Here is a 14,862-nt window from a genome sequence, read left to right as displayed (position 1 = left end):
AAAAATGTTCTTAAAGGTGTTTATGTAACTATCAAAAATAGAAGATGTGTCAAAGTAATATTTATAAAGATGAGTAATATGACGCCGTATATATTTTTTGTTATTTATATTAATTTTTAATTTAACTAAAAATCATTATATTAATTTTTTTTTATTGAATCTCTGCATAAAATTGCACATTTTAATAATTAAACATTAAATTGTTCCTTATTAAAATTAATAAATTTAAAAGATTATTTGGCCTCTATTTTATTTATAACTAAATCTTTACAAAAATTAAAATTAAAAATAATTTATGTATTTTTATATAAATTATATTAGAATTTATCAAATAAATAATTTATTTATTAAAAAGATATTTTAAATTATCAAATTATTTATTTTAAAAAAATTATTCCTTCTTTCCAACCAAATTGCCATGCCCACCCTAACCCTTTTAATAAATAAATAAATTTATTTTATTAATATAAAATACATAAATTATTTTTAATTTTTACTTTAATAAAATTTAATTATAAATAAAAATAGATAATAACTAATCTTTTGATTTTAACAATTTTAAATAATTTATACAAGTGTGATGATATTTTAATTTAAATATATAATCTATTAACTAATTTATTTATATATTAATTGTACAAATTGATGTTTTAATTAAGGTACAATTTTATATAAAGATTCAATAAAAAAATTATAAAATAATTTAAATTAAAATTAAAAGTTAATATAAATAACAAAAAAATATATGGAATCATATTACTGATTATCATAAATATTATTCTGCCACCTCAATTACCTTTTGATAATTTGTAAAAAAGTGAGGAGTGGAAATATAATTAGTCCAAAAAAATGCCAATTTAAGAAGATTGTAATTACCCTTATTTTTATTTTTCAAATTTCCCCTAATAAAAGATGTAAGCCACGCGTCAGCTCAACTGTGACAGACAATCCGACAGTTACCAGCCACAGCTCCACATCCTTCCCGAATTCCCTCCCAATGGCGGCTTCTCTCTGCACAACCACCGTATACGTCGTCGCCGCCGCGAGTAAGAAAATTCACGTGCACAACTCATCTAATCACGCAGTCGTAAAGTCATCGCAACAACTTTATCGCTGTCGTAAATTTCCTCTCCATCATATTCTCCATGCCAAATCCACCTTAAGAAGTTCAACCCCTAAACGGCTCATCACTCCGTCCGCCATCTCCAGCTCCGCAGGTAAGCTGCAAGTGGTTTTTCAAAAATTTTTCATCCTTGTGCATGATCTCGTTTCGGATTTGCTAATTTAATTTTGTGTTACATTTTCTATGCAATCAAGCGGAAATAATTACAAAAGTATATTTGAAAAAATATTTAGCATGCTTGTTATTTGATGTAGGAGAGTCGAGCTGGTTATGCTAAATATTTCTATTTAGCATGCTTGTTGAAACTTATGTGGAGTTCAGCTAACGGAGTTCCGGATTAGACTTAATAATGAAAATTATGTGAATTTTTTTCATTTTGGCTTTAAAATTAGTAATGTTGAGAGTTAGTGCAGACATATGTCAGGTGTTATGTTGGAAACTTCAAAAAAGAAATAAGAGCAATACATTAATTTTTTATTAAATTACATAAATGTTAGGCGGAGTACTGAAGTGGGACTTCCAATTGTAGTCATCTAGAGGACTTGATTAGGTTATCCGTTTGAGATTTCTCGTGATAATCAGGGAATATAAGAGTGAAATAGCAAATTACTGATACTGCTTCAACATACGAGTTAATGGCAAGGATGTAAGACAAAATGAACTTAAATTTCATGGGAAGTAAGTTACTAGAGAGGATTTAGTTGAGATGCTCAAAGATATCTGAATGAAAAAGCCTGCGGGAATTCTGATCTTGTTTGCATGTGTATAATAGGAAAGTCTCTCCAAGTGGATTTTATTCTTCTTAATTGTGAATGATGTTTTAAAACAGGAGCTGAGAGTTCCACCATTACTGAGGGTACCACTGACTTGTTGGACAGTGTGCTAGTGTTCAACTTGGATGGAAACGGAATTCCCATTTCTGATTTGTGGAAAGATAGGAAAGCTGTTGTTGCTTTTGCTCGCCATTTCGGGTGATTTTTTGAGCTTTGTGCTTCAGTACTTTGTTTTTAGGCATGTATCATGCACAAAATTTCACTTGTTAACCCTTTTGCTGCTGCAGATGTGTACTATGTCGAAAAAGGGCTGATTACCTTGCAGCTGAGAAGGTAAACAATGTCTGGTGATGTTATAGGTCAGTAAGGACAAAGGTAGTGAACCAAAAAATTGGAAAGGGCAGGAAAAATGAAATACATAATGTAACATTACCAAACATCAAAACATTATCCTCCCAACAGACTTGTTGATTGCCAATTCTTGCATTGCAAACCAAGTCTGGATGATTCGAACTTAATGTTTCAGCTTTTCTATTTTGACTGAAAGTTGTGCTTCTTTGACAGGACAAAATGGATGCAGCTGGTGTCGCACTTGTTTTAATTGGCCCTGGCAGTGTTGATCAGGTATATAATGATGAAACTCCTGGTTTATGGTTCTTTATGGAAAAGCACAAACAAAAAGCTCTTGAGAAGTGATATTTACTTTAATATCTATTGGTCTTCCAATTTCAGCTGTTATTCAACTAGCTGTTTCATGATTTCTTTTCTTATTCCTAACTAGTAGTTAACCTTTTGTTTTGCCCATTTTTAAAGTTGAGCAGTGTGAATTTCTATTTCCGTGATATTTCTCTTTGCTCCTTTGTCCCGTCCTATTTTCCTTTCACGTGGTTCACCACATTGAATGATGAAGGTTTATCGAACAAGTTCTTCTCATGGCAGGCAAAAGCATTCTCTGAGCAAACAAAATTTAAAGGAGGTGAGTTTTCAGATCAATTCTATATTCTATGGATTTAGCTTAATTATAGGAAATTCAAGATTTAAAATGTTACACCATGAGATCTATTGCTTATTCATTCTTTTTTCTTTTGTCATTTTATCATTGTGTCTGCTTAAAAATGGAACTCACATGTCCAAATCACTGCATAGAATCCCACTATTTGGAGTTGTTTCCATAAAATGGAAAATCTCACTTGGTACCTGTAAAGCCTTCCCTATACCATATATTAAGTAAAAGAATGGAAAAAGGAAGAAGTCTCAGAATGGACAGATTAACCAGCATAATTAGAAGATTGGTGATGGTTGCACCTCTCACTCATCTGCTGCCACTGTGTTGCAAATTCCTTCTTGTTGATATCTCATTACAACTTCTGAACAAAGCTGCTTTGTTTTTGCAGAGGTATATGCAGACCCAAGCTATTCGTCATATGAGGCACTAAAATTTGTCTCTGGTGTTTCCACCACATTTACTCCTGGGGTATGGTAATGCTCTGATTCCTGTGTTTTTGACGTATCTTCCACCATTAGGTAACAGCAAGATGAAATTATGCCCTTTATGCTGCATGCATTTGAGGTCTTTCAACTTCTTCATGCACTTTTCTAAACTTCATATTTTTTCAATCTTTTTCTCAGGCAGGTTTGAAAATAATACAAGCATATCTAGAAGGATATCGACAAGACTGGGCGCTTTCCTTTGAGAAGGATACCAGGACAAGAGGTGGCTGGTATGGTACCGTCCTAGTTCATGTGTAATTTCAGAGGAAATATTATTTGCAGACAATTCGCTTCTTTTATTTAGATTCAAACTTTGCTGGACTAGGATGCCCCTCTTATCTGAAGTAACGCATGTGAATTACTGATGGATACTGTGATGAATGTATAAGCTTCCTTATGTTGCTTCAGCAATTTTTATGATATGGGCAATGTGCTTCTGCTGGATTCAATTTTCGCGTACTAGATGCATTATCAACCAGTAGTGATAATTTCCTACATAAAGCGCTGACAAATTTGTACAAAGGTTGATTGCCTCAATTAGTGCCACTAACGTAAATGGGTCAGAAAAGAAAAGAATGCCAAGATATGAAGTGATTTGGCTGGTATTATGACATACAAGGAGCTAAACCATGAATTTTCTTTTGAAATTTATGTCCCAGGTTGTTCAATTCTACTAGAACTTTTTTTGAGTTACCTGTCTCTAAGCTATGGCACATCAGTGATAGAGCCTTTTCTCTTGCTCTCATTAATATTTATGAATTCAGTTACTGAAAAGTTGGCTGAAAACAATCTTCATGCACCTCAGACCCTAACATGATACTCTGTAAATCTTTTTGCATGTGTTCATAATCTGAATACTTGTTATTGATTTTGCAGGCAGCAAGGCGGCATCATTGTTGCAGGCCCTGGAAAAAATAACATCTCATACATCCACAAGGTTAATCCCTACTCATCCTCCATATATCCACACTGTTGCTAAGAAAACAAAATATAGATAGCTGACTCTCTCTGTTTCTTTTGAGTTCTACATCGTAATACAGGAATATACGAATCCGAATAGCATACTGAAACTCTATGATTGTATTATTTCGGAAAAAATGCAATTTAGCCCTCTGTGATATTGCAAATGTGCAAATTACCCCATATGAAATTTGTTTTTAGCAATTTACCCCTCTGTATTTGCTATTTTTTTTTTTATTAGGGAGTAATTTGCTCATTTGCTGTATCACAAGGGTTTAAATTGCATTAAACCCGTATTATTTCATTCCGGTTTATTCATATAAGTGCTTTCTTTTTCATTCTCCAGAAACTTGTTCCTGGCTAGTGATCTGTAATCTTATTTGTTTGATATACACAGGATAAAGAAGCAGGAGATGACCCAAATATAGAAGATATCCTGAAGGCCTGTTGTTCGCAAAGCAACTGATAAGTAGTTCTCACCTTGTATAGAATATTTGATTGTAATACAATATACATTTACCTAGATAAACATATCCAGAGATAGAATATGTGGTTCTTGATGTTATCAGTTAGTTGCGTCAAAAGAAAAAAGCCAAATAAGAATAAGGTGTAAGCTTTTATGAGATCCATGTTGATCCACCGCTTTTGATGCAACTGACTATGTTAAATATTTATAAATTTTTATGACATCCATGTTGATCGCATGGACATCTGCTTTCTACTGTATGTTAGCATGTGAAATTCTGTTGATATATAATTATATCCACTCGCACATGAAAAAACATTTTTCAGTTGATTCTCTATCATTGACGATAGACTATTCAAGGATGTTCAGATGAACTTATGTTAAATATTTATAAATTTTGGCATATCATAAGATTGCTTTTTTAGTTTTTATGAAATTTTCATAAATTATTAATAGGTCGAAAATTTCGAAAAATTTGTTAAGATATTGAATATAAATTAGGAATTCTAATCATCTAACTTGAGAGCCGGTAAGATGTATTCTAACAATATTTATCGAATTCTTTCCCTTGTTTTTGTTCAAAAAAAAATCAGCAGGTATCAAACGATCGGCACTAACTTCTATACATACAAGGCTAAAGCCCTAGCACATTTCCTCCCAATCGCAATTTTGCCCAACACATTCCCGCCTCTCTTACTCTCCCCAAATGGCCGACAAGAAGAAGCGCCGCCGAGCAGCCACCGACTCCGACTCCGAGTCCGACCCTCTCCAGTTCAAATCTAAACTCAAACCCGACTCCACCATCCTCCAAACACTCAAAGCCCTTAAATCCTCCGCGGCCACCTCCTCCGCCGCAAAACCCGTAACCCTTTCCGACCTCAACCTCCCCACCGCCTGCCGCGAAGTTAGCGACCTACCGCTAACCTCCGTCCAATCCTCCATCGAATCAGTTGTCCTTTCACTTGCACACTCCATCCTCTCAGGCAACGGTTTTTCCTTCTCCGTCCCCTCACGCGCCGGCGCCAATCAGCTCTACGTCCCTGAGCTCGACCGTATCGTCTTGAAAGACAAATCCTCCGCTCGACCCTTCGCCAATGTCTCCTCCGTGCGAAAAGCCACCATCACCACTCGGATTCTCCAGCTGATCCACCAGCTCTGCCTGAAAAACATCCACGTCACTAAACGTGATCTCTTTTACACTGATGTCAAGCTTTTTCAAGATCAATCTCATTCAGATGCCATATTGGATGATGTCTCTTGCATTCTCGGCTGCACGAGGTCGAGTCTCAATGTCGTCGCAGCTGAAAAGGGTGTGGTTGTGGGTAGGCTCATTTTTAGTGATAATGGTGATATGATCGATTGCACGAAAATGGGGATAGGAGGAAAGGCGATACCTCCGAATATTGATAGAGTTGGAGATATGCAGAGTGATGCATTGTTCATACTATTGGTGGAGAAGGATGCTGCATATATGAGGTTGGCTGAGGATAGGTTTTACAACAGGTTTCCCTGTATAATTGTGACGGCAAAAGGTCAGCCGGATGTGGCGACAAGGCTGTTCTTGAGGAAAATGAAGATGGAGTTGAAGCTCCCAGTGTTGGCATTAGTGGACAGTGATCCATACGGGTTGAAGATTTTGTCAGTATATGGTTGTGGGTCGAAGAATATGTCGTATGATAGTGCAAATTTGACGACCCCTGATATAAAGTGGTTGGGAGTTAGGCCTAGTGATCTGGATAAGTACAAGATCCCAGAGCAGTGTAGGTTGCCGATGACAGAGCAGGATATCAAGACTGGAAAAGATTTGTTGGAGGAGGATTTCGTGAAGAAGAATTCCGGATGGGTCGAGGAGTTGAATCTGATGGTGAAGTCAAAGCAGAAAGCTGAAATTCAGGCTTTGAGCTCATTTGGATTTCAGTATCTCACTGAGGTGTATTTGCCGCTGAAGCTGCAGCAGAAGGATTGGCTCTGAAGGCAAACTGTATCTCTGTTCCTCTTTTTTGATGCTGGTCGAGAAGTACAATTGGGAATCAGTATTGCATCTATAAGATACAAAGAGCATGAATGGATTTAGGAATCAGTCTCTGGTCTGTGGTTCCTTCACACTGTTGATGTTGAATGTAAGTTGCTCTAATATGAACTAATATAGTTCAGTCCTTTTGAGTGTGATTATAATGAAAAGTTGCTCTCACGACTATTTCTTGACAAATTCAGCATATAGTGCTATGAATTTGACTCAATGGATGCATTTGATATTTCTTTTTTCTTCGCTCTTATAACTTAGATTTGCAATAAATCAAGCAGTATAAATATGAATTTTCATTTAAAATACTTGCTTAGATCAATAAATTCAATATATTTGACCTATTAAAAACAAATATGAAGAATAATAAATATAATTTTTTCAAAACATAAATGTATACATCTAATTATACCGAATTTCAGATATCAAAACGCTCCGTCGATTGCTAGAGATCTAATCAAATCAATAAAAAAATATTTATTATTTTATAAATATACCTATACTGATATCTCAAGTTTTTGTATGTCATTTTGTTTTTAATATTATGACAAAATATTTTTCTCTTTCTTTTCTTAACTTTCAAAATTTCCACTCTGCTATACTCTCACCAATTTTTTGTGCTTCTTGTTATATTTTTCTTTTTAATAATTTCAACTTATTCACCAATTTATAGTAACAATTACTTTTTGGAATGTTCAAATAACCGTGCACATTCATCTGAGGGTGCCCTACATACTAGTATATAATAATGTGTAAAACATTTATTTCATTCTTTTTTTAAATTTTATTATAAAAAAAGTTTTAAATCTTGATTTTCTAGTTTAAATCTTTTTCAAATTAAACTGGAATCACCACAAAATTCAATAAATTTAGGACTAAAAGTATAGGTAACTTATAAAAACTACAAATAATTCATAAATTTATATGACTTTTAAAAATACTCGCTCATGATATTACCAGATGTGGTATTTGTAATTTACACAAAAATATAATACGAGAAGATGAAATTTTATAAATAAACAAACTTACGGACCCAAAATGAAGTTCGGCCTTTGGGTGTCTGAAACCGAGAAAGAAACAGATGGGCCTTGGATTCAACATTAACGGTTACGGGTTATCTATTCGCAGACCAGACCCGTTAAAATCCGCAAGGGTGACAACGTAACTCACAGAGTCCAGTAGCTTCTCGAAACCCGACTCTCCCTCAGAACCAACACATCCTCGCCCCACAACACTCGCACAGGCTTCTCTACTTCCGGCGACGCCATTTTTTCCGGCGCCAAAGCTTGTATTACAAACCTATCCCTGTAGAATTACAATCTTTTTTTTAATTGATTATCGAGTTTAAATATTCAATTCCGGAAGAAGAAAACAGAAAATGCCGCCGAAGCAGCAATCGAAAGCGGATTTGGCGAAGAAACAGAAGATAGTCGAGGACAAGACGTTCGGATTGAAGAACAAGAACAAGTCGAAAAATGTACAGAAGTACGTACAGTCCCTCAAACAATCGGTTCAGCCCAAGCCTGACCCGAGCAAACTCAATGCCCAGGTCAGACACCTATGCGATAATTGATCTTTTTATGTATTTTATATGCATATGGTTTTATTTATTGATCGATCGATTAATTCTTTTGTTGGTGAATAATTGATTTAACAGAAGAAGAAAGAGGAGGAGAAGGCAAGAGAGAAGGAGCTCAATGAGTTATTTAAAGTTGCTATAAAACAACCTAAAGTTCCTGTTGGTAAATTTCTCTGAATTATTTTCGCGGATTTTCCGATGGAAATAAAGTCGTTTGGATTATTATATAAGGTCCAATGTGATCTATACGCGTTCATGAATAAATTTTCTCACGATATGCATTCGTCCTCTTGTGAATTCAGTGTCTATATATAAGATGTTTGATTCAGTTTGTTTGTACATTTAGCATACATGAACAAACTTTTGTGGTAGATTGTTCGGTGATGTGGGGTGCATGAACGACCATATTGTAATGATTATCTTGTGTTGATTTCAGGTGTTGATCCAAAGTCAATTGTATGTGAGCATTTTAAGGTGGGACAATGTGCGAAAGGGTTTAAATGCAAGTTCTCCCATGACTTGAATGTGCAGAGGAAAGGAGAGAAGATAGATATCTACAGTGATAAGCGTGATGAAGGTTGATATTTGAAATTCTTAACAATGCTTCAAATAATTCTAATGTTTTTTACCTGTGACTTGCTCCTTCAATATTTTTTTTTCTGTTTTGAATCTTTTGCTTTGTATTTAAAAGAAAAAGAACGTGAAACAATGGAGGACTGGGACCAAGAGACATTGGAGAAGGTTGTTGCATCCAAGAGCAACGAGTACAACAAAAATAAGCCTACTGATATAGTAAGCCCTCCTTTACTCTGTTGGCTTTCTTATTAAACTATCTCAAATGTGCTAGAATTCAAACTAATTTTACCTTGTTTCTCATGACATTAAACTTTTGGGACATTGTAAATTTGTAATTGATGCACATGGATTTCATAATCTGTGCATGACAAAGACATGCTATTTTAAGATCTTGCCTTAGTAAGCAAAGTGAAAAAGAGGTTCCAACATTGTAAAAGATGCAAATCCATTATATCGCACATTTAATTCAGAACATATCAAGGTATTTGCAACGGAGAATTTTTATGTTTTGCTAGTATATAAAAAAAAGACCTGCAATTAATATCAGCCAGGCTATATGGTCTAAGTACCGCATTGTTGACATGTATGGTAAGGAGAGCTTATCCAATCAAGGGGAATGTCGATGTTAGATGAGCAAAGTTATGTAAGTTCATGTGCAAAAGTGATGTATGTTTATGAGATTGGTGAAAGGGGTTTCTTTTTCTTATTGGATTTAGGTGGCTTTGAATGTAAGCCATGTCTTATCTACTTTCTTGTTTTCAGAACCTCATTCCGTCAATGGTCTGTGACAATACTTTATTGATGTTTTATGGTTTTTCTATTTGCAATACCATATTTAGTAATTCCATGTTCTCATCATTTTGCAGGTGTGTAAATACTTTCTGGAAGCAGTGGAGAAGAAGCAGTATGGTTGGTTTTGGGTCTGCCCAAATGGTGGTAAAGACTGTCATTACAGACATGCACTTCCGCCTGGGTATGTTTTAAAGTCTCAGATGAAAGCTCTTTTAGAGGAGGAAAGTGAAAAGATACCCATAGAAGAGGAGATAGAAAACCAGGTAGTACTTACTAATGCAGCAATAACTTTTGATTTCATGTACTATTTCCTATAATATCATATTGTAGCTCTATAGTTCCTTAGCCCCCACCTCCAGACCCATATGTATATGTCATGCTAATGGTTTTAAATTCTCTTTTCAGCGTGCAAAAGTAACTTCTACAACTCCTATGACTCCAGAGTTGTTTATGCAATGGAAAAAGAGAAAGATGGAGGAGAGAGAAGCCAGTCTTGCTGCACAGAGGGCAGAGAGAGCAAAGAATGACCGCATGAGGCACGCCCACTTTTGTGAATACATGAACTCATATATAGTGATCTTACTTATATTCCCGTTGGGAGAAAGTATTGACTTAATATTTTTGCTTCCTTATGTCCCAGTGGTCGTGAGCTGTTCCTCTCAGACGCAAGCTTATTTGTTGATGATGCTGAAGCCTATGACAAATACCAAAGAGAAGAAGAACCAGACTCAGATCAAAAGGTAACTGCCTCTTCTATGTTTAGTTTTTATGCATTAAAAAGAGCTTCTCTTTTTTGCTTTAGGATGTAACAATGAGTTGATATTTACTCTCTCTGGAACATACCATGTAAAGTTCTAGTAGCATAAATGAAGAGAATGTTTTCCTAATTTGTTCCTAACACTTGTTTACGCTTGCAAACTATAACTTATTATGACATGGATGTTCTATATTTCAATTTTGTCCTTAAGCTCACATGTCTGGGATTTCATGATTGGAGACTTGCTAATTTTCTTTTGAAATTTAGGTCAAAATTTTATATCTAGGGACCATTTCTGTCATCTTGTTAAGGAATTTTCAAGATGATAAACCTTTACAGAAAGGACTACTGCTAATTATAAGAACGTACAAGTCATTAATGCTTATAAGAACTTAAATAGCTTGAGGTTGAGTAAGGCTAAAGGGGTCTTTTCAATAGCTTCCACTTTTGTGGTAATAAGTTGTAGATAAAATTGTGAGTTAAGCCATAATGAAAGTTGGCGGTGTTTGAAAACAGAAGTGATGAGTGCAAAGAAGTTGAAGTTGAAGTTGAAGTTGAAGTTGGAATATTTGGGGAAAATTACATAATATTTAAAGTTTATTTTCAACAATAAGCTGTAAGATTTATTGTAAGCAGTGGCAAACACGCCTCAAAATTGTTTTAACATTTTACGTGTGTAATATCTTTTGAGGACAATCAAGGTTCCCAACTAATCCTAAAGTCACAGAAAACCCTTGAGTTTCTAATTTTCTGCATGTAATAATTGTTTGTCAAATAAGGCTAAAGGCTTACAGATTCCAGAAAGCATACAGGCAAAAACTGGTTGTTCTGAGCAATGCCAAATGATCTCTTATGCATTTATTTGAAGAAGACTACATATCTCGAGAATTGTCTTTAGTCTGGTGATTGGTAATGATTTCTTCTTTCTGTATTTCATATTGTGATGGTTCAAAGGCATGCTACATATTCTGATTCAGGGGCCTCTACACATTTTTATAGTTCTTCCACTTAGGTACTGCAAACTGTTTTGTTCACCAAGATCAAGCATCCAAAGAGTTATTTATTTCTATTTCAGACTCAGGATCAAAACATATTTTGGCAAGGCAAAGTTGAACTAGATGATTTCATGTTGGCCTTGGATTTTTTTCCTTTTGATTAGTCATGTTGCCAAAATTATGTTTGTCAATGTTCAGGCAAATTTTGCATTTGAAAGTTCACGTGACAGAACCGTTTTGTGAGCAAAACTAAGAATACTTCATGCTTTTTGTTTTTTTGTTTTAACATCTCTTGCAATCTCATTGTACTTTTTCTATTTTCTTAGCATTTGCTGAGCATACTCGTGTATTCAGGTCAACAAAGATCCTCCAACAGATAGGCCAGGTTCTTCCACATCAACTACACATGATGCAGAAGGTATTCCTGATGATGATGATGACGATCTTGACATAGATGAACTAAATGAACTGGAAGCTAGCCTATCAAGAACAACATTACAAATCAAAGAATCAGGTGACCACGTGTGATCCTGTGTGTCACAGAGTACAGTCCAAGCGCATTTTTTGCTCGGCTCTTGACGTCGGAAAATAGGGCTTAGTTGGAGTCTCCTAGCTGAAGTGCATTGTGTGCGAGAGAGCTAGGGTTTCCTTACGCCAGGTGATACCAATAGTAAGTCTCTTATGGTCTATATCATGCTAAATCTGGTAATAGGTTGTCTTCCAATCCTAGGATTGAGCTGGAGTTCATTGGTTATTATAACTCAGCCAGAGTTTTGCACTTGATTGTTGTGCAAATTTATAGAGCAGTATCAGCCCCCATGAAACGTTAATTTGTTTCATTGAATATGTAACCCGACTCCTCTTTCCTTTCATGAATCTTGTGAGGCTGTCTCCAGATGCTTCTAAATAATTGCTAACAAAGGTAATGCATTTGAAAATTGATGTAATACAGACTACTGAAATTCTTATTCAGAGCATTTAAGAGATCACATACCCTGTATATCAACACCCATACACGACACAAAAGGTTTACAAAATGTGGGTGAAGAATGTACCCTACTGTCATCGGATGATTTCTTTACATCACAAACATTCATCATATACCAATCAAAAAAATAACAATATCGAAAAATAAGTATCATGCTGGACGACCCATTTGCTTCTGAGACGCAAAAGGAGTGAATTCCTCGTCCATTCCAATAAATAACAGCAGATTTACATGAATAGAGGTAGCAGGTGACTGGGTACAATTGTTTGGCAGAGATTCATGTAACTGGGGATAGAATTGTATACACCAAAAGAAAACTAACTATAACAATTGCTCCAGCCAGAGTGAACCTGGGGCTGGTCCATAACATGAGATTTGACCTCTCCGTTCTTTTAATGGGGTCAACCTCCTCGGAAAGTGGGAACTCGGACCGCCTAGGGTTCCAGCTCACATACTTGTTGGGAGAGAAATCTGAGAACAAGGATTTTTTTCCTTGCTTTTTGAAGCTTGACCAGGCCTTGTCCCAATCTGTTGAGAATTTATCACCTAGAAAATGACGAAGCAACATGAGCAACTAATTTCAGTAGTTTCTGTCCGAATCATGGAGAACCCCGATGTGAGTAACTTGAGGTAAAAGATAACTCAATGCATAACCCAACGCTTATGTCAAAGCTTATTTTACGAGCACACATAAGACGACGTTTATGGATGAGGTAGGGGAATTCATTGATCACTCGTGTAAATATGTCATAGTTTTGGAGGAAGTATATAATCAAAGTTGAATGATAAACATGTCATTCTTTGGCTGGCTCCTACTGCTGGCAGAAAACGCAGGAAAATTCATGAAGCAATTTGATGGGATTTCTCGACTTTCAGCAGTAAAGATCTTCTCAGACTCAATACTAAAGGGACTAGATGTTGGTTGAAGCACCTAATATGTTGAAGCAGAACAAATTTCAGGAAAAGCCACAACTAGTTCAAAAAAGAAAGGCTATTTGTCCAGGACATTGCCCAAAATCAAACATATGCAGGATTATATTATTCACCCCTTACATAGACAACTCAAAACATTCTCCAACATAAGTTGAAGCGACTTCAATTAAAAGGCCTGGAGTTACTAATACTTCATTACAGTTGGAAGTTCATACCGCCAAAACACATTAGAAATACTACCCTTGATATGTTTTAGTGCATTCATAACCATAATTTCAAGATAGTTATACTTGGGGGAAACATGTGTATCCATGAAACTGCACGAATCAAATACAATCAACCGATACATATATGCCTGCACCTAGAGAAGGAGCAGTCATTCCACATAGCTGATGCAGTAAAACTTTCCGTTATCTTCTCCCCCGCAAGTATTCACAGGCCAAAAAGACTCCCCATCACTTGATATACTAACCAACCTACTTAAGTAATTACACAAATTGACAAGAAGATCATCCTTACAATTTATCATCAAATTTAGGAAGCTTTTCGTCTAACACTTTCATCACATGGAAAACATGGCACCGTAATTCTGATCAATCCATAAACACCACAAGCATCAAGAAAATCAGGCATCAATAAATGAGATCTAGTAAAGGATCAACATTGAGAAAATTAGAAATGATCTGATGGTATTAAGCTTCCAATAATACTTGTTATCTCAGCTGCAAGAGGCTGAGGCCTAAGAAAGGCAACACAAAGAGTCTAACTCATCTCCGTAAATTGCACATGCAACCAAAGTGGTAGAACACTGTACCAGACCTGTATTATTGGAAAAATCCGAAAAATGTATATTCACACAACGCCAATCCTCCGTGCAAGGAAGCAATGAATTTCTTCGAAATTAAACCCAAAAAAACAAGTAATCGGGCACTCAAAGTCGGAATCACACATGCATGCCCGAAATATTTCCATGTAGAATTCCAAAAACGAAAAATGCTAACCTTTACTGTTATCGTTGCTGTCGCCATTTTGCTGGGGCGGTGGCCTCTTCGCACAGCAGGGTCGGAGAATTTTGTGATTTATCGATGTAAAATTCCATAAATTACGAGAATAAAGGCTTCCGATTCGAAGTCGAATATCCATGGGTATATGTTTCCTTCGATGGGATTTCAAGAATTTTCAGCCGCAAACTATTTGGTCGCGTGATTCTGAAGCATGAGACTGTTGGAGCAGCAGATTGTAGGTTCTCGCTTTGCTGAAAATGCGAGGTAACTTCAACCGATTGTTTCTTCCTCGCAACAACTTCTTCTTTTTGTGTACAATATGGCAAAAGAAAAGGCAATTTTTGTGGATGGTATGGAATCGGTATTTTTCACTTCAACTGTTGGATTATTATTTCACATCAG

The 14,862-nt window shown here is 35.8% G+C and overlaps 4 protein-coding genes across 4 annotated transcripts; 3 read left to right on the top strand and 1 right to left on the bottom strand.

The window, feature by feature from the left end:
* The first annotated feature begins 921 nt into the window (after nt 1-921).
* LOC105161415 (Thioredoxin superfamily protein) lies at nt 922-5,073 on the top strand. Its single transcript, XM_011079089.3, has 9 exons — nt 922-1,217; nt 1,953-2,094; nt 2,184-2,229; nt 2,461-2,520; nt 2,836-2,872; nt 3,291-3,370; nt 3,526-3,617; nt 4,264-4,324; nt 4,745-5,073. The coding sequence occupies exons 1-9, from the start codon at nt 998-1,000 to the stop codon at nt 4,811-4,813; spliced, it is 807 nt and encodes a 268-aa protein (XP_011077391.1). The 5' UTR covers nt 922-997; the 3' UTR covers nt 4,814-5,073.
* Nucleotides 5,074-5,227: 154 nt separating this feature from the next.
* Nucleotides 5,228-7,079, top strand: RHL2 (Spo11/DNA topoisomerase VI, subunit A protein). The gene has a single exon (XM_011079088.3). The coding sequence runs from the start codon at nt 5,520-5,522 to the stop codon at nt 6,783-6,785; it is 1,266 nt and encodes a 421-aa protein (XP_011077390.1). The 5' UTR covers nt 5,228-5,519; the 3' UTR covers nt 6,786-7,079.
* Nucleotides 7,080-7,920: 841 nt separating this feature from the next.
* Nucleotides 7,921-12,430, top strand: LOC105161413 (zinc finger CCCH domain-containing protein 11). Its single transcript, XM_011079087.3, has 8 exons — nt 7,921-8,385; nt 8,494-8,578; nt 8,852-8,992; nt 9,107-9,207; nt 9,858-10,046; nt 10,189-10,319; nt 10,424-10,523; nt 11,890-12,430. The coding sequence occupies exons 1-8, from the start codon at nt 8,215-8,217 to the stop codon at nt 12,061-12,063; spliced, it is 1,092 nt and encodes a 363-aa protein (XP_011077389.1). The 5' UTR covers nt 7,921-8,214; the 3' UTR covers nt 12,064-12,430.
* Nucleotides 12,431-12,463: 33 nt separating this feature from the next.
* Nucleotides 12,464-14,837, bottom strand: LOC105161412 (2,3-bisphosphoglycerate-independent phosphoglycerate mutase). Its single transcript, XM_011079085.3, has 2 exons — nt 14,458-14,837; nt 12,464-13,069 (listed from the first exon to the last, which is right to left on the bottom strand). The coding sequence occupies exons 1-2, from the start codon at nt 14,597-14,599 to the stop codon at nt 12,801-12,803; spliced, it is 411 nt and encodes a 136-aa protein (XP_011077387.1). The 5' UTR covers nt 14,600-14,837; the 3' UTR covers nt 12,464-12,800.
* Nucleotides 14,838-14,862: the final 25 nt, after the last annotated feature.

Source organism: Sesamum indicum, linkage group LG5 (genome assembly GCF_026168435.1).
Source record: "Sesamum indicum cultivar Baizhima isolate 11 linkage group LG5, ASM2616843v1, whole genome shotgun sequence".
In the NCBI taxonomy this organism is placed as follows: Eukaryota; Viridiplantae; Streptophyta; class Magnoliopsida; order Lamiales; family Pedaliaceae; genus Sesamum; species Sesamum indicum.
This window is presented reverse-complemented; position numbering and strand designations above follow the sequence as displayed.